Genomic DNA, 26,428 nt, shown 5'->3' with positions numbered 1-26,428 from the left:
TGAAATATTAGAGCGCTGCAAAATCTGAAAGTGAGACACATCCTGGGAGGAAAAATATGGTAGCAAGTGTTATTTTCCTGAAAGGAGAGCATTTTGTGGAGGCTGCCTCCGGGCCAGGTCTTATCTAGTTCTGCGGGGAGGATGTGGTCAGTGCAGGGGGGTGGGGGGGTTGTTGATGGGTTGACTGGTACTGGTGTTGGGGCTTGTGGGATGGTGGTCATTGTTCCTGTGAGCGCGGGTGTAGACAAACGTTCTGGTGTTGTGCAGAAAGCCGGTTCCTGTGGCGCATATAAGAAGCTTCTGGGTTCTTGAGCATCTCAATGTCCGTTCTGTATGATTCTCCCAAACTGGAAGGACCTGAGAATCAACCTCTTCAACGATGGTAAAGAGCAGACTTACTAAAAAAAAAAAAAAATCCTTCAAGGTAAAATACTGAAAAGTATTTGCTGCATATTTTGAACTATGTGTGTTTAACAGGATTCCTTCCAGGAGACAAAGTCTGACTTGGAGGTGATTTTAGAGTTTCTTGAGGAGTACTACAAACAAGCTACAGAGGAAAATGGTAAGAGGAAGCATGGGAAATAAAGTATCATTCTTAAGGACTAACTGTATTTAACCTTTTTAACCTAAGACATTTTTTTTTTGCTTTCTTCAGTGGACAAGGTCTACTGGACTGGAGAGGAGGAATCCTATCAGCAGGGTTGGACATGCTATGAGCCAACTGTAAGCCTCTCAAAATATTTCTTCAGACGTCCAAATGAGACACTTCTTGGTACGTGGTAAAAGGTGCAAGCACGTGTCCTTTACAACTGTTTCCATTCTTTCATTTTCACCATGATCAAAGAATCTCAAACTGCCTTTTCTGGCACACGGCGCGGCGCCAGAACTCAGCCAAAACCCAGCGACAACATCGTGCGAGCGTGGGACACTCCCAAATCCTCCATCAACCAGACGACCAAGCAAACAGTCTACCAGAACAGCGGGGAGTGGTGAGTTCTCCTTTTTTTGGGGGGGGGGGGGGGGGGGGGTGTCAGTAGATACTGCTATTGCCCCGGTGGCTGGCAACAACACCAAGTGAGGATATTAGAGATCTTCCCCTTACTGTAACTATACAATGGAGATGTGCATAGCATAGCTCAACCGCTATTTATTTTACAAAGCTCTCAGCTAACCGCAGAGTGTGCAGCTTTACTGTGTGCGTTTCAATGGAATCCCATCAGTGAAGAGTTTTTTCTGTGAATGTGTGTATTTAAGGAACTCATTAACTGTAACCAGGGCAAAGTCTTCCAGTGTTAACACAGCTGCTGTTTGATTCCCCCAATTCACTTGTGACATTTGCATTATTGTCCTGTTACCATAATTTGTGGGACTGGCCCTTATGAAAACACAAGCTGGCTCAAGTCCCATCCTCCATCCAAGTTTCTCAGAAATCCTTTCAGTAGTTTTTGCATAATGCCTTTAGTAACGGATCAGCGAATAAACGGACGCAGATGAAAATCTAACCTTGATCTCAGCTGGATGTGATGAGTGATTGGCCCTTTTTTTTTTTTTTTTGCTGGGAATGCCCTGGAAACTCCTGAAAGCATTACAGGGGCTTAAAGGACACTGCTGCCACTGTAAAGTTCTCACCGTGACACTGAACTCTTTGCTCAATGGTTACAGGTCGGAAGGTGCGACTCTTTCACTTTCTGTTTGAGATGCTGGAGGATCCAAACATGGCTCACTGTGTCTCCTGGGTTCCAGCAGCCACCGGCGTTTTCCGCTTTTCCTCCAGGAACAAGGACCAAGTGGCGGCGCTCTGGGGTCAGAGAAAGGGCAACAAAAAGCCCATGACTTACCAAAAGATGTCCCGCGCCCTCAGGAACTACGCCCGGTCTGGAGAGATCTTCAAGGTGAAAAAGAAGCTCACCTACCAGTTCAGTCACGACACACTATTGTTGCTGCAGAACTGTCGTCAAGGGGATTGTTAAAGCTTTTTTAAATGTTGTGCGATTCCTCTCACGTCATATGCACTATTGAGCTCTTTCCTTTGAATGTATAGACGCTTTAGCAGTCTTTTAATCTATTATTCTATTTTTTTTTTTAAGTTTTCTTGCTGTTCGTACATGCTTTTCTTTTTTGGTGTAAAAATTGAATTAAAAGTAAGAAAAAATATTGCAGTCGTGGTAACATCTTTGAAACAATTGATCAGGAGTAAGTAAGTCACTGTGCCAAATACTTCATGGAGATGGAGGTCAAAGGTCAGGTTGGTGGAGCAGAAGCTCAGCTCAATATTCAGCATTCAAAGACAAATATTACATATTTACTTATTTAAACAGAGATAGTTTTTAATTCTTGTTTTTTCTCATTTTTTGTTTTGTGCTATTGAGGCATTTTGATCCTGATCAGGATTTCAGTGTGAGTGAGAATTTGTCTTTGATCTCCAATTTCTATTGATTTTGTTTCAGAAATATTTTTCCTCAACCTCATATCTCTCTCTTAACCTACATCCGTTTTTCCTTTGAGTCAGATGTCTGTGGAACATATTTCCTCTCAGAGAAAGGAATCATGCACCAGACTGATAACCTTGACTTGTTGACAATGTATATATATATATATGTGTGTGTGTGTGTGTGTGTGCATCTGTGCTCCTTTTTGCAATAGTTTCTGATGTCCGTTGGAAACCAGAGGGTGTCAGTGTCGTCCACCTCACGCACCAGCCTCTTCAATTTCTTTTCCCCCCTGTGGGGTGTGACCTCATGACTCTGTAAAATGAACTCTTGTCTGGCCCATGCAACACCAAATGGTTTTGTGCTCTTTGTATCGGACCCACGTGACACTTTCCTAAGCCCGGTATTTACTGCTGGAGCCCACTCCAGGTTATAAATGGGCTCAGGCGAGTTATGGATGTCTGTTACCAAGACAGGCTAAATTCTTTTGGGCTAAATTGCCCAAACAGTCATTTAAGGACAAAGTATCATCGAGACTAAATGCCTCATTCTTCATTTCAATTCGATCTGCCTGTATGCTGCAGCTGAGAGATGATGGTCCATTTATGACAGGCGACATAAGCTGCGTTCCTTACCACAGACAGTATACTGAGCCTAAAATAGAGCCATGCCTTGCCTTGGCTCCCCTGCTGGGCCATATGAAGAGTTAATTGTCCTGGTTTTAGATTTGCTTGCACCTTCTCTGTTGAGATCAATGGCATTTCCAAGTGGGCTTGATGATTCCCTATGCATTAGACACCCTGGAAGAGATCTGCGATGTGCATACGAAGATGCTTTAAAGTGCTGTCGGTAAAGCATCAGAGCTGTTGTTGCCCGTAAAGCCAGCTGCTTTCTGTCTCGGCGCTTAATCTTTGTGACCTTACCAGAAGTCACACTTGATTTATCACTTGCTAAAAAGAATCAATAGGTATAAAGCAGCTCGTTCAATGACACAATTCACAATGAAACACTCTTTTCATGTCAGATACACACGTCAAATGTCAAGTTTTATGATATCTTTCTAAGTATAGGCCTTATAGCCACTGCCCAGGCATCTCCTATGTATTTATTTGCCAGGTCAAAAAAGACAGCTGTTGTTAAGACTCCATTCTCCCTGGATTAAAGTGATAATCCAGCATTTGGTCACCACATGTCAGATCAAACTTTTATGATGAATATAGAGGTTCTGTGAATGCGTTGTTGTTGTGGAAATGTCAGCGGTGATTACATCACGCTCAAACCTGTGATAAAGATGGCTTCTCTCCAAACCTCCTGATTTTCCTGGCTCCGCCTCTTCCCCTCCCCCCACTTCTGAATGACAGATACTCACCTCTGGCGTCTACCTGACGGCCCCCACCTTTCTAATGCAGGGAGAATATGAGCAGCATACTTTGTTGTATTCTCACTGGGAGTTGGATGAGTCGATTGATGCGATTTTGAAAACACTCCAAACACATTAGTTTGGTTTAGTCTACATACTGGAAAATAGGGAAATATGTACCTTTAACATAATCCAGCAAATTTATAGATTGATGATCGCACTTTATATTTTGATCAATTTGTATTATGTAGCTGTTGTTAGGCGTTTCACCGTCTCCAGACGTGAATCAAATGTAATGGAAATAATCTCCTCATATAACTCACATGAAATTAAGAAATTGAATTAATTTATAATAATTTATATTGCTGAAACAAAACAAAAACCCAAATGTGTTGGATTCTAATTCGCTAATCCAAATAGCCCAAAGAAGTGTCCTACTATGTCTCAGAAACAACAACAATGTCATGTCTCCATGTAAACGTCACAATCCCTTGCTGTTGGTTCCCATCAAAAAAATAACAGCAGCCCATACATAGAAGAAAATGATGCAACAGGACATGTAGGATAGAGAGGAGGAGCGTGCCATCTCTCTATATAAGGCCTGAAAGCCTGTCCCTCCTGGATAAATCCCGGGTCCATCTCTCCTCCCCCCACTGAGATATCCAAACTGTATCCTTCTGCCCTCCTCATCTTCCATCACTCTGGTCCAAGGGGTCCCAGAGGCTTTCGTTCTTGTACTATCCTATCATCACCCCCTCCTGGACCAGAGAGCCGCCGTCCCACAACTGATACCCTCCAGTCGCATTACCTTAAAGGCACCTTACCTTTCTTGTCTGCATCATTTGACTCTTTGAAGTTTTTTTTTCCTCCTCCTTGGGACAAGGCTCAAGATGCCGGAGCCCACAAAGAAAGGTAGGAGTGCTAATAGTGAGGATGAGGATAAGGCAGTAACATCAAACCAAACAAAGAGCTTAGCTTATAGTGCTTTGACGACCATCATTTGAACAGTCGTGTTTTCATTCGCCCGTTGACTGTACCTTTGTTTCACGGGAACAGTTGATATTTTCTGTAGGGAGCTCCATCGCTATGTGGCTTGTCTGCAAAGCTTCTTCATAGGAATCCTCAAAGTGACTTTGGCTTTGGTATTGTGTTACTGATGTTTCCACTATTGTGTGTGTGTGTGTGGCGGGGGGGAGCTGATGTCTATGAACAGACACTATAGTCGCCCGGGCTTGGCATAGGCCGACTGCATTGTTCTGTATGATCCGGCTGGATAAGGTCCCAATGAAGACCATCGGAGGAATGTTGGTGACTGTTTCAGATATTACCTGCGAACAATATTCCACTGTGGGCTGCATGAGCTGAAGCAGCAAGCTGAATGTGTGTGCCTCCTGCTGATTGATGGAAGGTGAATGAGAATGGACGTGTGGACCTGGCCCCTGCACACAGCTCCATATTCAATCACATACGGCAGCTTAGCTCACTCCTCTTCCATCTCTCCTCCAAACCATAACGTCACTCATCCGTGCCAACATGCCCATCAACATTCCCTGCTAAATCCGCCCTTGTCTGTCATTAGGATATGCTATTACTACCCCCCCCCCCCACACACACACACCCCATTAGCTTGGTCCCCAACTCTGACATGTCCATGTAGAGGAAGGGGAGCATTTTGTCTACATTTTTGGAAACCTTCCTGATTAGACTGCTGCAGGTTTTTAATAAACTTGTTAAGTCCCAGGGAACAATAGATTTCTGTAGCTGTTAGATTTACACAGAGACACGAATAGAAGTTGTACTATATCTAACATCTATTTTTATTGCATTCAGGATTTTCCCTTATCCTAACTGAAGATCGGATGTCTTTTGTTTGACGGCTACCTACTTGGGTAATGATGGTGCTTGGAAGCGCCATCGTTCCTGATATCGAAAAGTAATCCCATTCTCTTGTAAGGTCATTCATGGTCACAGGAAATGGCGGGGGGACTTGGAATAGCCAGAGGAAACAGGTCCTAAAATGATATATAGTGAAGGTTGGCCTTTATCTCTGCGCTGTCAATTGTGCACAGTTGCCCCCCCTTGGAGTTCATCCACTGCCATAAACATCCCTGATCCCCTCAGAGACAAAGCTGAGGGTAACTAGAGGCAGCAAATTCCAGTCTGCCACCAACACTACCCACAAATAGCTGCATGGCCGATGGCGGCAGATAAATGAGGGCAGAAAGGTATTGTTCTTCAAATGAGTCTGAACAGCTGAAGAGGAGGAGGCCAGCGCTGTTGTTCTCACGCCTTTAATAAGTTCTGGACCAGAGATGGCAGGCTGCTGGAGTCACTCGTCCATTGACAGGGATTCTTGTCCCTGGAATAGTTCAGAATGAGTGTTCTTTTAACACCCATTCCTTGCTTCCTGCCGCCTCTGTGCTGCCCAACATCTCCTCATCTCTTGATCTGGGCACGTCACCATCAAACCCAAAGATCTAACAGTGCTGTTTTCACTGCTTCACTCTTTTGGCTTCACCTCTTGATAGCCGCTGTCATCAAGGTCCATCACTCTCCCTGGGGTCTGCCGTCCCACATTGTTGCTTTGTGCTTCAGACCATCCCATAAATCAGTTGCTGGGTAAGATATAAAGGGGCTGCCTGTCAGCAGCTCATTGCAGCTCAAGTATAGCTCTCATCGCTCTTCAGACACTTCCAAGCGTAATAAAAGTTGCAATTAAAGAAAGCACAAAATCTAGAAACAAACAATTGGAGTTACATAAAGAAAAACATCTGCATCTGCATTATTCAAGCAATAATGGCCTGCATTGGGAGAAAATTAAAACTGCCAGCAGTTTGGCTCAGGCTGGAGCCTCTGTGAGCCTTTCTGTTTCCACGCCAGGAAGCGCAACAGCTGAACATACCTGCAGCCTTGTCAGCTGCAATGGGAGTCCTCCGCGGTAAAACAAAACCTTCCCCCCCCCCCCCCCCCGTCTCATTATCTCAACGCTGATGAGACAGAGCCGCAATTCTTGGGTGCATGATGTGACCCAGCAGGATTGTGGTCGGGCGGCCAGCGACGCATTGTTTTGAAGTGAGATGGAGGAGCAGCTAATTTTGACAAGGAATGTTCTGAGGGAATCGTTAAAAAATGGGAGAGGCGAATAAACGATGGGAGAAAAGCTCGTGAAAAGGGTGCATGGAATCATGGTCACGGTGTTCTTAGGTTGAAACGGAGAGTCTTTGTGTTAAAGAGCATCATGCAGATTATGGATCGATAATGACGTGCAGACATTTTAATCTGAAAAACGCAACATTTTAAACATTGCAAAATGAAAAATGTGCTCAACTACATTTTCAGCCATTGTCTCTCAAATCTGTGGCATTTAATTTCACCACCATGATGACAATTTGGTATTCATAAGTTGACCATAGCTTTTGTCTTTGTCATCGGGGACTCAATGTGTAGTTCGGCTTCACCCCCCACACTACCAGCCCCTTGCCTCATGTCCATTTTAGAGAATATATAAAACGGAACTGAGCCAGGACAATAAAAGAACAGGCCACTCCAGAGTTCAGAAGCTCCCACGGGGACCAGACAACCGCTAACCGCTCTGCGCTCCAGGAACCCACTAACAACCAACAAGGTTCATTTTTCAACATCATTGCATGCCAGAGGTCGTGTGGCTGCTTTGAAGTGTTGAGGCCCTCAGTTGAGTCCACTTATTGGATTTGAATGCCGTATCCAAACATGCCCTCCTTCATCACCACCATGGGTTCCATCAGTCTAAACGAGGCAAAGGGCAAACAAACGGTGTGTCACGGGGGGGGGCTTCATCATAATCAGCCGAGCCGTCGTAGTGACCTAACATTTGGAGCCAGCCAGTCCAAGTCAGAGATGATGTGGCTTAAGTGATGGATGTGTGTGTCGTTTTATGCTGATTGCTCAAAAGATGTCGTTGTTCATTTCTGACGGTGGCGTTTTTTTTTTTTTGTGTGTGTTTTCTGTCTTTCCTTAGATGAGACTCCAAATGGTCAGCCAGAAGGTGAGTTAACAGTGACAGACCTGATCGCTCCTCTGTCAACTCAGAGTCTCTAGCAAATTACAGCTGCACAAAGGATGACACAAAACAGACCACAAAGTACCAGTAGTTGTATGAATCAATGGAGGACAAAGATGGAGGCTGCTGTGCTCCAGAGTGATCTGTTGTGAGCGCCTCTGACATTCCTCTCGCCGGCCAGCTGATCCCTCTCTGTTGATTCAGCTGACGCCTGCGGGCCGCCCCATATTAGCGTAATGTTAACTTACAATTGGCTTTTGGCCATTGTTGAGGTTTGACCTTGGAGCTGCAGCATCTTGAGGCTCTGAAATAGCTGATGGAAGAGATCAGCCTTTTGGTGTCCTACTTGAAAAAATTTTTTAGGCGTTTACAAAAACAAAGAATGTGTTTGCCTTCGACCATATCAAATGTGAGAATTGCCATAAAACGATTTGTGGTTATAAACTGTGAAGGGCAGACGAGTGGGTGTCAACATGTGAGTTAGTGCCTGTCTGTGTGTTCCTGCTTTGGTGTATACGGTATGTGAGGGTGTGAGATTGAGATGCCGATGCTGAAGCTTTTGTGCTTAGAAAAAGCAGCTGTTCCACCGTTATGTTTGTCACATGCTCAGAAGGTGTTGCCCCAGTCAGTAATGGTCCGCCACCCTTACCTGAGATTTCCCTGGAGGTATCTCCGCCCCCAGGTGGGTAATCCTGAACCCACACCCCCCCTCCTTACCTGCCCAAGAATGTTTTTGTTCCTCACGTCACTTGCTTGTTTGTTGTGTGTCATCACAGTCTTGCCTTGATTCACCCTGAGGTCTATAAAATGTGTTTTTGATTGTGTTGGTGTGATTCCTTTGTGAAACCACGACTCCACTTCGTGTGCACATTCAGCATTCTTCATGCGCTTACCGCTTGGTGCTGTCGCTAACTTGTATTGCAAACTGCATGGCATGCTGAGTCATCACACGGGAGGTGCAGAGGCATAGGGAAAGCTGGGTTTTACTGACTTTGTTGGCTTTCAACAATCATCAGCTGTCCAATTTGAATAGCATGACCCGCAGAATGCTTGCATCAGTAAATCCCTGCTATCTCCATCACTTTGCAGTATAGATATTCAATGACCAGATATGCCAGAGATTCAACAACATTTTTGAATGCTTGCTTTGGGTTGTTTCTGTTATGAGAAATAGGCCTGCTAAATTTGAGCATGTTAATAGAATGCTGTTATTTGAAATTGCCTCAAAGCTAAAATGTCACCATTTCGGGATCATAGCTATCTGGTCATTAACTATCTATGCCCACCTCGTTTTAGGAACCAGTGGTTGTGCTCAAAGCTTGCTGCCTCAGCATAGCGCTTTGTCTGCTACACAGAGGCGGTAGCAGAGGGGAAAGAGCCAGTAGAGACTGATGGGAAGAAACCAGAGCCCTTAGAGTCTGAGCCATTAGAGGTTCAAGAGCCTAACCGCACTGAGAATGGTTCAAACCAACCACAGAATGGTGGAGCTGGGGTCAAAGAGCAGGCAGAGCTTGATAGGTCAGCTATAAAGGAAGGGGGCCCTTGCTCTCCTCCACCACCTGGTAAGTATATATATGACTCTTGATCAATCCCATTTCTCTCTCAGGATGCATGCACCCTCGAGCTCTTCCTCTCAAAATGCTACTGAATCAAGTTTGAATCATTTCAGTTTAGGTGTTCTAAGAAACAAGAACTAATACAGACTAATGAACAAAAACTAATAGATGAATTACTGATTACATCTGGCAAACTGAAGGTGCAATTTGTGCACAAGGTGAGTGATCAAACTCAACACTTTACTCAACAAAGCAGAAAGAGCAGAACATACGATGGACAGCTTCAGCTGAACTGAATCGATCTTCACTGTGCAGAAACAGAGCGGATGTACGGCTGAGGTTCTCTTAAGTTACGCTGGATTTCAAGCAATCATTTGGCTTTGTCATGAGCATTTTTTTTTTGCAAATATAAGCAACACCTGCTGCTTAAAAGTTTTTTTTTTTTTTTAATACACTTGTTTGTGTATGCACGCTGTGGTATTTTTGTTTCAAAGAGCACAAAGCCTTCACGATCTTGCAGTTTCATCGCTGAGACACAAATTAAATCATCTGTTGAGATTTTGCTCTCATTCTTCCCATCCAAGGGCTGCATGTCATTTTATGTGCTTTTAAGTCCATGTAATCAAGGGTCATGTTGGCCTGTCAGTCTTGTGTCTTCTTGGCCTGCAAGCGATGGACTGGGAGCCTTTTCATAGGTGGGTGTGTTTGTCAATGACAACTTTGTTGCAGATGATGATCCTGCAGCCACTTCCCCATCTCCAACACCTCGAGCAGGTTGGTACCCGTCAAACCCCATCTTCATATATTCTTTCCCTCCTTACACTTTGGGGATGGAGTCTTTTTTGAAAAGCAGTGCAGTTCTCTCAAGTTACCGGTATGTACTGTATGTTTGGCAGCGAGTCGGACAGTTATGTTATGGTTTTAATTTTGTGTAAGGATCTGAGAACAGCCAAATGAAATATTTTATTGATGGAACCCTTTTTGTTGTTGTTAGCTTCACTCTTTATCAATAAAAAGCATTGGCACAGATCTTCTCCACAATGGAGGTGGTATATATATCTATTAATCTCTAAATATTTTTGTATTTTTTTAAACCTGTCAGTATTCTCATGTATGACTGCACACTGGCATACATGTAATAGTCGTGTGATTATTTTTTTTACATGCAAAATTCATACAACAACCTATATTTACTCATCTCAGATAAAGGCATGGATGTGACTATATTTTAACATACTTGCTGTCTTAGCATTGATATATATTTCCACCGTGTAATAAAACTAGTTGCCCCTGTGATATACTTAGTTAGCTCAGCTTAAAGGCAGAACACAGAAGCAAGGGAAAAGCTATTCATCTTTTAGCACCCTCGTAATCTTAATTTGTAGTTTGGCTTATGTTTCAGTATCTTGACTTTAAATAAATACTACTATATTTGAAAGATTAAGTTGTGTTGCAAGACAAGTTAAACTAGGATAATTGCTACGCAGCCACTGGAGTCCAAACCTTTGTATTCCTCGTCTAAATCTATGTAAGACAGCAAGTAAATTAATCCACTAAAATGTCAAAGTAATCTCATTGTCTTGGTTACATTATTTCAGAGGCTCCTTGAGTCAATACTGGATGCTTCCCATCAAAAGAAAAATCTAAATTATTAAGGAAATATTAACCCTTTTTCTTGTGAAAACAAAACAAACTGATAAAAGATTTTTGAGACAACGTAACTTTCTGAATAATTTTGTTTTTGTAGTAAAGATTTGGTGCAATACTGTCCTTATACTCATAGTCCTGCTGTAAGACACAGAAGATGAAAGTATTGCATTAATATAATTGGTTACAAATACTATTTTATTTTGGTTTTACAAGAGAAAAGGCTTTGAGGATGAAGGGTACAGTATGTGGTTATACTGTACTGAAAAACAGTTACAGTATGTCCCCTGTACTTTTCCATGGAAAACATCCAGCATCTAGTTAAATCCACAATGATATATATTTATTTATTTTTTAAATCTAAAGGAGCTGATTAATTATTTTTCAATGAACTCTGTTTTTTTTCACAGAGGATGCCAATTCACCCAAGAAACTGTCTATTGAGCTGCCTAGTAAGAGCCCTGTTAAATCCTACCTCAATTCTAGCACCAAACCAAACTCTATTCTAGAGTCAAATTTTCCCTCTGTCTGAATGTAAGAAACATGCTGCAAACATGTTTAGTTCTTGACACTTTCAATAGGAGATATTGAAAACCAGATTATCATATATCTGTTAATAAAAAAAGAATTTGTCTTTATGTTGATTAGTCTTCATGTTGTCACATAATCCTGTGTTTTGTTTACTGTACACATAAATAGTTATTTATGTGAATACATTTGGAATTCTACTTAAAACACTGACTTTTAATTCAGAATTCCCCGGGTCAGTGTCACTCTTTCAGTGTGTTTGTTTGCTTCAGTGGACTTTACAGTACTATTTCGTACAATATGCTGTAAATTTCTCTCTGTCTTTGTTTAGATGATAGTATCCCTGTGACAGCCATGGGGAGAAAAGACTCAGGTAATGAAGTGGTAGTAAAAACAGGATGTAATTATGTTCATGAATCCACATTTTAGACTTCCCATCACAAGGAAAACTGGAAGCGTCAGGAGAATGAAGACTGAACAATCACAATGGGTTTTCATAATCCTTAGCATTTGGAAGGCCATGTCTCTTAAATGAGCCCCGTTCTGTGGTTTGCATTGTCCGTGTTACGCTTTCCATGTTGCAAAGAGCTTCCTTTTGGCTGCTGTCTGAATTGTGATGACTGAAAGTGAGAGAAATATGTCTGTCTGCAAAACTCTCTTCTGGTAAGGCAAGGATTTTCAGACCGAAGGTGAAAGGTGGGTGTTATGACCTCCAGAACAGTACTGATATTGTTTTTGCCCTTGGACAGTGGTCTATCGAGAGCACTTTGTCATGTATGTGTTTCTCCTGACTGACCAGTGTGGTCTCTTGGAGATGGTCAAGCCCCAGAGGACCTCGACAAGCCCATTGACTCCCTGCCACTGTCAACCCTGCTGATCGAGAAACCTCAAAGTGCCACTATCGCTGTGGGTGAGTAAAAGTATCGAGTTTATCAGAATAGTATTACTCCTTCTTTTTTCATGAGAAGTGAATGCATTGTTTGCCTGAAACTTAGAGATTTAGACATTGATGCCAGTCTCATATTTGTATGAGATGCACCTTTTGCTGTCACTGTGACATTGTTGTTTGTACATTTGGACCAATGGATACATTTCTGTGTAAAACATACATACGTATGTATCGTAAGGTGGCGACGTCGCCTTTGTTGCAAAGGTTGAGGGCAAAGATCTTCTCCGCAAACCTACTGTTAAGTGGTTTAAAGGGAAATGGATGGATCTTGCCAGCAAGACAGGAAAGCACCTGCAGCTGAAGGAGACCTTTGACCGAATCAGCAAGGTACGCCCCTACTGTACCCCAGTGCCTGCACGATCAGACAGTGCAGCATGAACTAAAAGATCTGCTACAAAAATTCTTATGTCTCATCTCCTAACAGGTCCACACATTTGAAATGAACATCATCAAGGCCAAAGAAAACTATGCTGGAAACTACAGATGCGAAGTCAATTACAAGGACAAGTTTGACAGTTGTTCCTTTGACTTGGAAGTTCAAGGTTTGTTCCTTCCATCAAAATAGTGTATTGTTTTGTGCAGTGCAGATAGACTAACATATGTGTTTTTTATTGTCTTACAGAAACTGAACAGGGATCACAGAGTATTGATATTCGGTCGGCTTTCAAAAGGAGGTAATGAAATAAAAGCAAAAGCTGTACTGTTAATATCAAGACAAATTCCATCAGTACGGTGAAACCTCGGTTCAGGCAATGCATTCGGATAGGCTTTGGCTTCTTAGCACCACAACATACACTAAGTAGCAATTTTTACTTTATTGGGAGCCGTAATGAGGTTACATTTAACACACCTCACAGCAAGAAGGTTCCAGGTTCGATCCCGATCTGTGTGAAGTTTGTTAGAGAGGATCCAAAATCCAAAGGATTTGTTAGAGAGAGAAAAAAGACCTCTGGAAAATAATTCGAATAATAATAAGGTAAAGAAAATGTGCAGTGAACGTTTCATGTCATATCATCAAGTACCGTTATTGTATGATATATGTGTGTCGATATGTTTGCAATAATGTCATTAACCTTTCTCCAAGGTAATTATAAATCAATTAGCTGACTCAATTTCTAATTCAAAGTCAACTCCTGCACTTTAAAGGTTCCCTCCGAACAATGTGCCTCGAAAGTAACGCAAAGCATCTCAGTGTCGCAATGACGCTGATCCATTGCAGAGCCATTGTGACCATCTTTCCTGGGACCGCTCTGGAAGTGTCTCACACAAAAACACCTTGTTTAAAGCTTTGTCTAGAAAAGACAAAAACAATGTGTGTTTCTTTTGTGTGTGTGTGTGTCAGCGGCCAATCGTTTTTTAGCTTCACGCTTAAGGAGCGATTGGCACCAGAGCCTTTGCTTTGCGTTACTGTTTTAGCATTGTTTTTGCGAGCACCTGTAATTGTTTCTCGTCTGATTAAATCTTTATTAATCTCTCCTTGTTAACAACTGCAGTGAAGGACAAGAAGATGCAGGAGAGCTTGACTTTAGTGGTCTCCTTAAACATAGGTGAGAATCACATCCCAAATCTGAGTGGCTCTTGTATTTTTGCGATATTTTAAACCTCTTTTTTTGGATGTGCTTCTTGTATGTGTCTTTTTTTTTCCTCAAATTTGCCATGCATTAAGCTACTGTATGTGGCAGAAGAGTGGCTCAGGCTCATATTGTGTTGTCCCCCGGGGGGGGGGGGGGTCAAAGTCTTACACTGTGGACTCCCGCTCAGACAAAATTAAGAAGATGGGCCTCCAAATATCCCAATCTCCTTCAATAAAAATGAGATATTGATAGCGTGACACTGGTGAAGCATGGATCTTGTCACTGCTACTATTAGTCTCTATCTTAGCCCTCGACTGGAGGAATGACACACGCTAACGATCACACTGTTATGAGATGTGAAAAGGATTTATAATGATGCCATTTGCCAATTTTGCCAGCCAAAAAATTATTCCAAATTAGACATTAGAGATCCCTGTTCACATTTATAACCGTGGGCATGTCAACAACTACGACTGGCAAACCTGTAAACATGAATCCGAGGAAGGTTTTGGACTTGCAAGGCAAAGGTCAACGTTTTAGCACTGAGGTTTATAAAGTGCCTGAATGTCAATTCACACAATACAGCATTTCAGTGTGCGTAATAACGGTCCTCGGCAGTGACACTGTCCCCCAGATAGATTACATATTTATTGTGGGCTTGTCTCTTCTTCTCCCCTACGTATTCAGAAATCAAAGGTTAGTAGAGAAAACCCCAATAGGTTTTAAAAACATTTAGACCTTACTGCAGGTGAGTACGATAATCCTGTAGCGTCCCCAGCATGAGACTTAGCTCTAGGAATTGGACGAGCAAGAGTGTTGGCCTATTGTGGTACGGTAACACTTCATTTGAAGGCAGCATTCCTGACCGCTCTGTCAGCAATCATTAATGATGGAAATGGGCCTCGCAACATAAACGGGTGGCATCTTTGCGTGGCTTTGAGCAGCATTTTCAATCATTGATGTCGTGCTGCTGAGCCGTGGAGCAATGATGCTGCGAAATAGTGTTATCACTACATTGTCATAGTTCTTTTTTTTTGGGTGTCAGTTTAGAAATATAAGGCAAATGACAGCACATTTATTTCAACTCTTTATTTTAATTGCCTGAAAATAAATGAGAAAAACAAAGGTGGAATGTAATAATGTTTTTTTTGCGCTATTCAGCTCCAAACCTGTTGGACATTTGGTGAAATGTCTCCGAATGGCTGATTTGAATGGTCTTTGTATAAACTAATGGATACACTCATGTCCGGGGCACTGTGTTGATTAACGTGAGCCTCTAACAATCTTATGGCATCTCTGAAGTGATCACTCAAACCAATAGCAAACAAAGGGATGGGCCAGTTTATCAGAAGAATATGGAATCCTCATTAACCATCTTCGATACAGGTTTCCCATGAATTCTGTGATGTCATTTAATTAAATTTTTCTCCTGCTTTTTGCACCTTCTCCCTATCTTGATTACATCCTGCGGGATTGACACATGGACAACAACGTAGAGACGCAATTAACTCCCAATATCTGAGAAGGAAATCACCTATTTTTTGTATACATATATATATATATATATATTAATTTTGCTTTCGCTCCATTAAAGTTAACACGTCATTCCAACTCATATGCAGGCAGCTCCTCGTGCCCATCCCTTTGAGTGACATGTCCTGAAGAACGCTCTTGTGAAAATAGGAAATGTAAATGCTGGGTGGCGGGGCAGGAAAACGATGAAGGACAATCCCGTTGTCTTACCGATGCACTAGAAATAATTCTAAATGATAAGGAGTCGTTCTTCAGCACATGTCGCAAACACCAGCCCATGACTCCAACCCTCACGATGTTCTGTTGTATGCGGCATCAATAGGGAGGTAAAACCAGACGATACACCCGAGATCGATGTGTGGGAGATCCTTAAGAATGCCCGACCGGATGAGTATGAAAAAATCGCCTTCACGTATGGCATCACGGATCTGAGGGGTCTGCTGCGGAGGATGAAGAAAATACCAAAGGAGGAGAAAAAAAGTGAAGGTAAATCAGCATTCAGCAAATTTCGGTATTGGCATTGTTGCAAAATTGCACAGCATGTCTGATCTTAATCTCGGTCTGAGTTGATGAAGAGTTAACTGACTGTCGGTTGTTGCTTTGCTGTCTTATCTCTTCACAGCTTTTGCAAAGAAATTGGAACCTGCATATCAAGTGGATAAAGGTTCAAAGATTCGCTTGGTGGTTGACCTGGCAGACCCCACAGTTGACTTGAAGTGGTACAAGAATGGGCAAGAAATCAGACCCACTCCCAAGTATGTAGCAACGTTTGGTCCACTTTCCGTCCCCTCTGTGTCTTCTTCCCTGTCAATGATAGAAAAATGAAACAATTTATTTCTCAAATTGCATTTCATTTTTTGCTCTTGACTTTCCGGTATTATGTGTTTTCATTTTGTCGCCACTCAAAAGCACAATGGTTCACATAGTTTATCACTAATGTACTAAGTATAGTATATATTGTACATCCTACAATTTAATAAATAGCTCTGTAGAAATATATTAACTAATTGCAATATGATCTTTTAACATTACTCACCACCTCCACACTTTGACACTGTGCTCTTCCTCGTGCACATCATTCCAGGCCTTTCTACTGTGAACCGTTACCAGTGAATATATGGCGTCCTGACTATTGTGGCTTTACTTAGATTTCACACAGTCTCGCACCAGTATGTTGTTCTTTGCTGGTAAAACAAATAATAAGGTTTATCTTTCTAAAAGGTTCAGCATTATCTATAGTTTTGATGGATACTATAAACATGACCTAACCTAGCACCTGTTCAAAGCCATTCCAATGGAAAGCCTTCTGGTGGGGGGGGGGGGGGGGGGGGTTATTGCTGTTTTCTGGTTTTGGTCTCTTGTGGCATTTTATCCAGAGCTTCCTGGTCCGAAGACGTCACCATAAAATGCTATTTGCCGCTACTTTTTTACTACATGTACCCGTCTCTGGCGTGTTGTCTCTCTGTCTTTGTCTCTCTGTTTATATCTGTCTGTCTGTCGGTCATATCATGTCGTTCCTTCCTGTCTGCCATAATCATGTCCTGTAAACTCTCTTTGCTCCGGCTCCATTCTGGCTCTGCTGCTGACCTTTTAGTCAAAGGAAGTAAGTCCATCCATCCAATCGATTCTCCGTGTCAAAGTTTTGGCGTGCTCCCACCCCCATTGTCTAATCAGGCTCTTGGGTTTGTGAAGTGGACTTGATGCATGCTGAATATCGTAATGATGTTTCCATCCCTTTTGAAGAGATTTTATCTTGTCTTTCTTTGACTTAGTGTTCACCCCCTTTTTTGTACTGGCTATAAATAAACTTGCACGTTGTGTAGATGACCAGTAATGCATCTCATGGACTTCCTGTTTAGGTACATTTTTGAGCATAAGGGCACGCAGAGGATTATGGTCATCAACAACTGCACCCTGAATGACGACGCGGCCTATTCTGTAGCTGCGGGAGACGAGAAGTGCTCCACAGAGCTGTTTGTCAAAGGTGCCTCGATTTATTGTTCACCTTTACTTACCTTTGCTATACGTTTGTCAGGATCTTTTTGTCATCAGTCCTTGCTCCGTTTCTTTATCACCTCTGTTCTCATAGAGTTGCCAGTAAAGGTAGTTAAAGGTATCGAGCCTGTAAAGACCACAGTGAACGAGAGGATTGAGCTGGAGTGCGAAGTGACAGAAGAAGGTGCTCAAGTGAAATGGTAACGCATTAAAAACTACACAATATGTGCAGTACCTTGCTAAGAGGATAAGAAGCTTATTCAAGCCTGACCTTTTGTACTGCAATTCAACAGATATAAGAAATGCTGATTTCAATAATAAATGAGAGATTACTTCATATTTAATTGGCTTTAATGGGGAATTGCTTTCATTGAAATAGGAAGTCAAGCACTGCTTCTAGAATCAGCACAACTCACAAAACCCAAATGTACCAAAATGAGCACTAAGTTAAATAGTTCCCGGAACGATTGGGAAGCAATAAACCTGTCGGCTGAAGGAACTGCGTGACAACAATGAGACACTTATGTCCATGTTCTGCCCTTGCAAGGAGATTGCTTTGAACTACTTAAAGCTCCTCTCTGTCCGTTAGGATGAAGAATGGTGTCGAGGTTCCTACAGGAGTGCGCTCCAGGTACCGAGTCAAGTGTGAAGGAACCAAACACTACTTGGTGATCGATGACGCATCCAGAGAGGACAGTGGGACGTACTCCATTATGGCTACCGGTGGCACGTCAGAGGCTCATGTGCAGGTTGACTGTACGTAGCGCCCCAACCTTCATTGCATCTTTATTTTGTGTTTTTGCACGTGCTTCACAGGAATCCGTATTAAAATGTATATGTTGCGTTTTACTTCCATTCATGCTGTTAATCAGTGAAACCGCTGAAGGTGTACCAGGATCTCCAGAGTAAGACGGAGATGTTGGGCCGACCCATCAAGCTCGAATGTGAAATTTACCCCGGCAACGTCCCAGGTCGTTGGTACAGGAACGGGCAACTGATCACACCCAATGACCGCATCAACATCATTCATAGAAATAGGTATGCGATCGCTGCCGATAAATCAACCAAGAAACAATCTCAGCTAACGTCAACTTCATTTCCCAGAGTTCATCGTCTTGAAATTGCAGCCAGCTCCCTTCACGACGCAGGAGACTACACTTTTGTTCCCGAGGGATATTCGCAGAGCCTCTCTGCCAAACTGCACATCATTGGTAAATCCTTCCCTGGATTAGAGAATTAGATCCCTTTTTGTCCCTTTGCTGGGGACAAAAATAAATGCTTTAACATATAATATATATACATTTTCTGCAGACCCACCAAAGGTACACTTGGACAGCTTGAACTTCCCGGACAACACTGTGACAATTGTGGCAGGAAACAAACTTCGCTTGGAGATCCCTATCAGCGGTGAGCCAGCGCCCAGGGTGGTGTGGATGAAGGGAGAAAGGGTGAGTTTCGCTCTTCAGTTGGGCTTCTAGTCGAGTGTTTTCATCAGTAGCATGTCACAAAATGCAGCTACAAGAAATAGATTTTGGGACAACAGTAGCAGGCCATGTCATCTCTTCATTTTCTCTAGGTAATCCTTGAGTCAGGCCACCGCGTCCACGCTGAAACCTACGGTGACCAGACCAGTCTGACGATTGACGTCACTGAGCGGGAGGACAGTGGCAACTACAAGATAGTGCTGCAGAATGAGGCTGGCGAAGACTCAGCCAGCATAAAAATCAAGGTTGTGGGTAAGTCGTCGCACGACGCTTCAATGAAAGGATCATTTTCAGTCGGCCATTTGTTTCCTTAACCTTTACCATCACCATGTGCCGCCTGCAGACATCCCAGACCCTCCGGATGCTCCTTTGGTGCCAGACGTGGGGGGTGACTGGTGCTCTATGACATGGGACGTGCCAAAGTATGATGGAGGCTCACCAGTATTGGGTAAACACAGAGCCTCAGCGATCACACTGGTGAGGGATATATGCAAGCGACGACCTTCATGGACTGTCCTGTGTAGGCTACTACATTGAGCGGAAGAAGAAACAGAGCTCGAGGTGGATGAGGCTGAACTTTGACCTGATCAAAGAAACATCATTTGAACCCAAGAAGATGATTGAAGGAGTGCCCTATGAAGTCCGGATCTTTGCAGTCAATGCCATTGGTGTGTCCAAGCCGAGTGAACCGTCTAAAGCCTTTACACCGCTTGGTGAGTAGCTTCACTTCGCAAAGGGAACTGCTTTATTCTGAGTCTCACAGGGTTTCAGTCGTAAAAGCAAGCGTTTGTGTTGCTGCCTGTGTGATCTGCCCCCAGCTCTACCCCGACAGCTGCTCCTCCCAAGACCCCAACATCCCAAGCATTTTGACTGTGACCTCCACTAGACATGCAGGGGCTTTAGAGGATATTAAATATATCTTTATAACGGCAGCCAAATCATCCACGGATTAGAGATTTTGGAGCTGTGACCTGTCAGAGGGTCCGGTAGATTCGGAATACAAGAATAGATGGCAAGGGCAGGGACAAATGAGATCAGATTTGGACCTTGATAACATACCAGCCAGAGAGGAGATGTGACTTTCTCGTGCGTTTATGACTTATCAAAAATGTTTGAATGTTTCGCAGACATCTTCCATATCCATTGTTGGGGAAAACGTGCAGAATGGTGGCTCTTCTGATCTCTGAAACATTCATCTCTTTTCAGCTGTGACCAGTGAGCCCACCATGCTGATTGTGGACGATGTCACTGACAGCACAGTGACTGTAAAATGGCGTCCTCCAGAAACCATCGGCGCTGCTGGTCTGGATGGATACTTGGTGGAGTACTGCATAGAAGGAAGTAAGAAAATACATAAAAGGAATCTGTGTGTGTGAAATGAATGAAGTCCACTTTTGAGAAATGTCTGATTTTGAGCTTTTTCATTCATAGCACATTTCAACCTTGTTCCCACGCGATGTCTGGGTCCGGGATGAAATAGAAAGCTACATTTAAACAGGTCACCTGTTTAACCAGATGTTTTTGCTTGCAGCTGATGATTGGATAGTATCTAACGATGAGCTGACAGAAAAGACCAAGCACACCATCACTGGCCTGACCCCCGGCACTAAAATCTTAGTTCGGGTCAAAGCTATAAATGCTGCCGGAGCCAGTTCTCCACGGACCATTCAGCACTCTGTCCTGGTCAAGGAAGTTATTGGTGAGCGATCCCTGCAAACATGTTCTGTTGTTTTCTTTTAGGTGGGTTTTTGCTTTGTGAATCTTTTTTTTTCTCCAGAAACTTCGGAAATTTGTCATTTTGGAGAAAAATGTTTCTCTCGGTTACAGGTTCTGATCTTTTCCTCACCAGAACCACCCAAGATCCGGGTCCCCCGACACTTGAAGCAAACATACACTCGAAGAGTTGGAGAAACAGTTAATCTCGTTGTGCCATTTATGGTAAACCGGTGATCCGAACGGAACGATATTCTCAGCCTTTCTGAGCTTAACAATAAAAAACTGCAATGGCTGCACTCTGCAGGGCAAACCCAGACCCAAGGTCACCTGGTTGAAGGAAGGCAAGGCCGTAGACTCGTCAGACGTCAGCATCCGCAACACAGACTGCGACAGTATCATCTTCATCCGTAAAGCTGAGCGCAGCCACTCTGGAAAGTATGAGATGACCGTGCATGTTGACAACCATGTGGACACAGCCATCATTGATATACAGATTGTGGGTGAGTGAATGGGGCCTTATCTTATTTTACATGGATGGGATTTTAATTATAGAGTCTACCAAAAAGGCTTTAGAGATTTGAAGGGGGGATACAGTCTGCTCACATTCTTCTCTCTCTTGTCAGACCTACCTGGGCCTCCTCAGTGTGTTACCATTGAAGATGTTTGGGGCGGAAATGTAGCTCTGGTCTGGACTCCGCCAAAAGACAACGGCAATGCGCCCATAATAGGCTACACCATTCAAAAAGCAGACAAGAAGACAATGGTAGACCAATTTTTTACAAAAAGACAATTTGGGTTGTATTTATGCTTTTGTATTGATATACTCCCCCCCCCCCCCCGGCCGTATAGGAATGGTACACGTGCATTGAACATTACCACCGCACCTGCATCACCATCACAGAGTTGGTGGTTGGGAACGAGTACTTCTTCAGGATCTTTGCAGAAAACATGTGCGGCTTAAGTGAGAAGGCGACCCAAACCAAAAAAAGTGCCCTCATCGTCAAAGAAGGTAAAAAAAACAATTGTGTCTCGACCCTTGTGTGGAAAAGTGAGGTCTGGAAAAGCAGTGCTTCTTGCTAATTGGAATTGGTACAAATAATTCCTGGTGGAGGAAACCGTCTCCTGGTGAAACTCCAGAACAGATGGGTTTTTTTAAGTCAATAAAAGTGATTTTTCACTACTTCTTCCACGGCTGTTTTCTGAAATGATGATGTTTTCCACTCTAAAGTGAGCCTGAATTACTTTTGAATCTAGCAGGGTGGGCTGTGACTGACAGGCCTTTAAGCAGTGCCATGTATTATTATACTCAGCGAGTGATAAACATAAAACATTGTCTTTCCCTCGTCACTTTGGGAATTCCCCCCACATGATCCCGCTCAGCACCGGCATCGTGCACAAATCCGTTTCTTTACCCTTCCCTCCGCAGGCTTGCAGGTGAAAACCCATGAATTTGAAGACCACGACTTCAAGGAGGCGCCCTTGTTCACGCAGCCACTGATCAACACTTTTGCCGTCGCCGGTTACAATGCTACTCTCAACTGCAGTGTTCGTGCAAACCCAATGGTAGGTGGGCGAACTACAGGGAAAAGTATTGTCTTATGACTCTGATTCTCTGAAAATTGAGGAGATGTATCAGTGCACATGACCTTGGCCATTTTTTCTTCCTGACTGAAATCACTGTGCTGCCAATAATTCTGATCTGTAATTGCAGCCCAAAGTCATGTGGATGAAGAATAAAATAGCCATCATTGACGACCCACGCTACCGCATGTTTAGCAACCAAGGAGTATGCACTCTGGAGATCAGGAAGCCAAGCCCTTATGATGGTGGCATGTACACATGTAAGGCCACCAATGACCTGGGAGAGGCTCAAGTGGACTGCAAGCTAGAGGTCAAAGGTCAGTGCGGTCCAGGAGGATCACTTGCTGTGTGTGCCTCCCTGGGTACCACTCCATGTCTTCTCTTGTCTTGTTTTCCAAATTATTTCTAGCTTTATTCCTTAATTTCCTTCATCTGCAGAACTGTTGCTAGAAGTGGAGAGTTTTTTTAAAAAAGCATCTCTCCATTGTAGGAGTTGCTTAAAAAGGTTTGACTGATTCATCTTAAAAACGACAGAGGAGTGGATTTTAAATAGGAAAAATAAACATTAAAACATTGTATTGCCCCCATCACTTTGGGAATTCACCATATGATCCTCCTCAGCACCGGTATCATGCACAAACCCATTCCTTTACCCTTCCCTCTGCAGGGTAAAGGAATGTTACAACATTAAATCTGCAGCATGAGTAATAAAGCAGACATTATTTGGGAAACAAACACTACATCGGTCCTGTAGTGTTTTGTACTGCGTGTTCCAGTCTACGGAAGAACTGATCACGTTGGAAGAGGACAAGTAAGTAACTTAATGATTTGCACCAGCGATTTGTAAATTCATTAATTAGTTATTTGTAAAGTCCTTCTGACATTCTGAGTTCTTGGGATTTAAAGTCTCATGTTAGACAATAATAAACATGGATTCCATAGCTGTGGAGGTCAGATGAGTTGTTCATTACTATTTTTCTTTGTAAAAAAAATCGAATTAGTATTGTGCAAGCCATTTTAATATACAGGGATGTGACACCTATGATTACAAAAATATATACAGCAAATTTAAAGCCCATGAGTAGCTGGTGAAACTAGCTTCAGAAATATATTATTTCTTTAAATACACACAAATAATGACCTAATATTAATCAATTTCATGCCATTTGTGTGAAGTGCACATAATACCAGGTGATACTTCCATCAGCATCACATTCAGCACTTTATACCCGTGTTCTCACTAAACTATCCAGCCAAGTCCATTGGATCATCTTTTTCATCATCACAACACATCGAGTCAACACACAGTCTCTCCCCAGTCACACCTCAGCAGGCATAACAATAGCATTGCTGCCTTAAACCTCTCCACAGAGTCCAGTTTCCTCTTGATGCCACACAGTTAACTCCTCATATTAAAGAGTGCAGTAATAATAACTCAACAGTATTCCCTGGTGAACACATATAACTCCATGTTAACAATTTGTTAACCCCCCTCTTCTCTTCTCTCCCTCCCAGTCCAAACTCAAGAATTGTGAATGTATGTTCTCATGCAAGGTAAGCTTTCATATGGTTTTGGCATATGAAGCTTATGTCACTCATTGTGCATCTTCCAGCCCGCTTTTAACCCTGCTTTTCTCATCTGTAGCAGATTTTCTTCTTTATGAATGAGCGTTCAGGGAACGACCATGTGAAAATTAATTGCACTGCTGAAACAAAGTTTTTCATGACAACTTTTGCACAAATCATTCCCACGTTTCACTTAGCTGGCTGAATTTAACAAATATTTTGAATATTTGAATTACCTGCCATAGTTGTTGATATGTATGAATTCAAAGACTCCTTCACGTGTATTTTTGTGCCGCAGAGAAGGTAAGTAAAATGCTTCCTGATTTTGCTAACCTGTGCCAACAAATCTGCAGAGACTGGGCCTGAGATTTATGCTATGTTGGCATGACATGTGCAAAGCCATTCTCTGGTGTTCATACAACTTTTAAGCAACGTTTACTAACGCCATCATTTCTTTGAAACTGAATAATTAGATATGTAATTATCCTCATCTAACACTGGTGGAAAGTACGTAAGTGCACTAACCAAGGGAATATTCTAATGCTGTTGGAAATACTTGTTTGCAGAGTCTGTTCATTAAATATGAAGCTGCACCCAGCAGCAATTTAGGTTAGTACAACATGGGAAACACAGGATGACTCAGGCTACAAAATCCACTGGCCAGCACCTTTAAAATGTGCAAATGATTTTAAAATGCAGGATTGGTACATGCAGCAGTGTACACTTGTATTGCGGTATTTCTACATTGCCTTAAATAAAGGATAATGTGTAGTTCTTCCACCACTGTTAGCAGGCTGGGGGACGATTTAAACAGTGAGAGCTTTATTTATCTGGAATTTTTCCAAGATGTTAGACCTGCATTGCATTTTAGTGGAATCAGCTTGAGCACATGCAGATTGACAGTGTGGATTGCGAAAACAAGCTATTTTGGCTCCATTTCTTCTCTCATGTCACGTCCTGTTCAGTGTTGTGAAAAAGCCGATCTTCTTGCATTTTGTTTGCGCGAGCGTCTCTTCTTTGGCTGTTCTGCCCTTGACTTTTCTCTGTTTCTCTCTCCACCCTGACCTCTGTATTCTAATGATCTAATAAAATACTTTTTCTTCTCACCCATCAGGAGGCTTCACGTTCTTCGAACTAATGCAACGAGGAGTGCCCCTACACCTAATTGACCAATACATGAGCGAGACGAAGACGGTCGAACAGGAGAAGTAAAATTGGACAAAGGTCGATCAGACACTTTTGCTTTGCAGACGTGTGCCGCCACCGGTGCTCCTCTTCGCTCACCTGCTGTCGTCATCCACCTGAAGGAATCCAGAGAAAGGAGGTGGATGGCAAGAAAACTCTAGGTGTAGGTAGGGGAGGGTGTACCGGCCTTTGGTGAGGCACGCTGTGAGCAGTTTTTGAACGGGTTCCCATAGAAATACAAATCCAGTTCACATCTTTGTCGCCCTCTTGTGTTTGAAATACTCTGTCAGCTCAGACGCATGTGGGCTGTGTTTTAGCTTCGAAAAGTACATTCAGCGTGTAAAAAAAAAACATATCTGCTGCAGTGACGCACACCTAAGGTATTTACATGTTGATTCTAATTGAGAGTCTGTTGAAGGTGATAATTACATTTTTGGGGTCTGAAAGAAGGAAAAAAGGCATGTTTAAGCAAAGGTTAGTTGTTTGTCAGGTGTTTCACAACTTCTATATGCAAAATTAGTAAGTAATGGATAAATTAATTGATTATTTTGTTTGTTTAAATCTTTGTGGTTTTGTATGTGTAATAAGTGACAAACATTTTGACGTTTACACGCAATCCATATTTTGCATGAAATATTTTGTTTTTGGATTCATACTGAACTTTAGGTTGATTGATGTTCAGTCAGTTGCGCATGCATTTACCTTTGTAATTATGACCCACGGATTACAATAAAAATGTAATGTGAAACCCCAGTACTGTTGTTGTTGTTGTGTTACAAAGAATTTATGTTTTAAAATAGCTTTTGCAGAGAGGATCATTCTTATGGAACACTGGCAGATTGGTAAAACAGTTTTCTTTTAAGAACATGGACTTTAAGCAAAACTTAAAATTGCTATTTCCAGTGAAAATGATTCACAAACTATGGATATTTTTTCGGTGTAATATGAAACATTAAATCACGGTAAAAATAGACTGAGATTAAAAAAAATAAAATAAAAAAAGAATATACGCATTTACCACAAAACAACAGTATCAGGGATGGCTTTGCAGATGTTTATTTGCAGCCAGATGTGGACATGATGATCACAGAGTGCAAATAGAGCCGTATAAATGGAAGGAACCAGTTTTACAGTGTCCGTGGGACTGTTTTGAATAAACAAACAAACATACTTTTAGTTCGTACAATAAAAAAAAACAACAACAAAGAAACAGGATCTTTAAGCAAAGTCAGAATATATATATATATTTTTTTTTTTTTTTTCCAAACTTTATTAACATAACTCAC

General features: G+C 42.4%; 2 protein-coding genes across 2 annotated transcripts; both read left to right on the top strand.

The window, feature by feature from the left end:
• The first annotated feature begins 210 nt into the window (after positions 1-210).
• spi2 (Spi-2 proto-oncogene) lies at positions 211-1,970 on the top strand. The gene is made up of 4 exons (XM_068755574.1): positions 211-228; positions 478-546; positions 685-700; positions 1,663-1,970. Exons 1-4 carry the CDS (start codon positions 211-213, stop codon positions 1,968-1,970), a joined length of 411 nt encoding a protein of 136 aa, XP_068611675.1.
• A 2,591-nt stretch (positions 1,971-4,561) lies between these two features.
• On the top strand, positions 4,562-25,895 carry mybpc1 (myosin binding protein C1). The gene is given in 33 exon segments (XM_068755375.1): positions 4,562-4,701; positions 7,787-7,813; positions 8,439-8,510; positions 9,184-9,390; positions 10,114-10,158; positions 11,442-11,483; positions 11,891-11,932; positions 12,359-12,469; positions 12,687-12,835; positions 12,933-13,050; positions 13,131-13,182; positions 14,002-14,079; positions 15,938-16,101; positions 16,238-16,370; positions 17,210-17,218; positions 17,475-17,599; positions 17,705-17,810; positions 18,200-18,366; positions 18,483-18,648; positions 18,715-18,821; positions 18,922-19,058; positions 19,187-19,346; positions 19,438-19,542; positions 19,619-19,807; positions 20,301-20,435; positions 20,626-20,793; positions 20,944-21,032; positions 21,115-21,310; positions 21,434-21,573; positions 21,660-21,819; positions 22,237-22,373; positions 22,522-22,708; positions 25,072-25,895. Coding segments are annotated over 33 exon segments (3,843 nt in total). The 5' UTR covers positions 4,562-4,679; the 3' UTR covers positions 25,170-25,895.
• Positions 25,896-26,428: the final 533 nt, after the last annotated feature.

The sequence above is a fragment of the Brachionichthys hirsutus genome, chromosome 22 (assembly GCF_040956055.1).
Source record: "Brachionichthys hirsutus isolate HB-005 chromosome 22, CSIRO-AGI_Bhir_v1, whole genome shotgun sequence".
NCBI classification, from domain to species: domain Eukaryota; kingdom Metazoa; phylum Chordata; class Actinopteri; order Lophiiformes; family Brachionichthyidae; genus Brachionichthys; species Brachionichthys hirsutus.
This window is presented reverse-complemented; position numbering and strand designations above follow the sequence as displayed.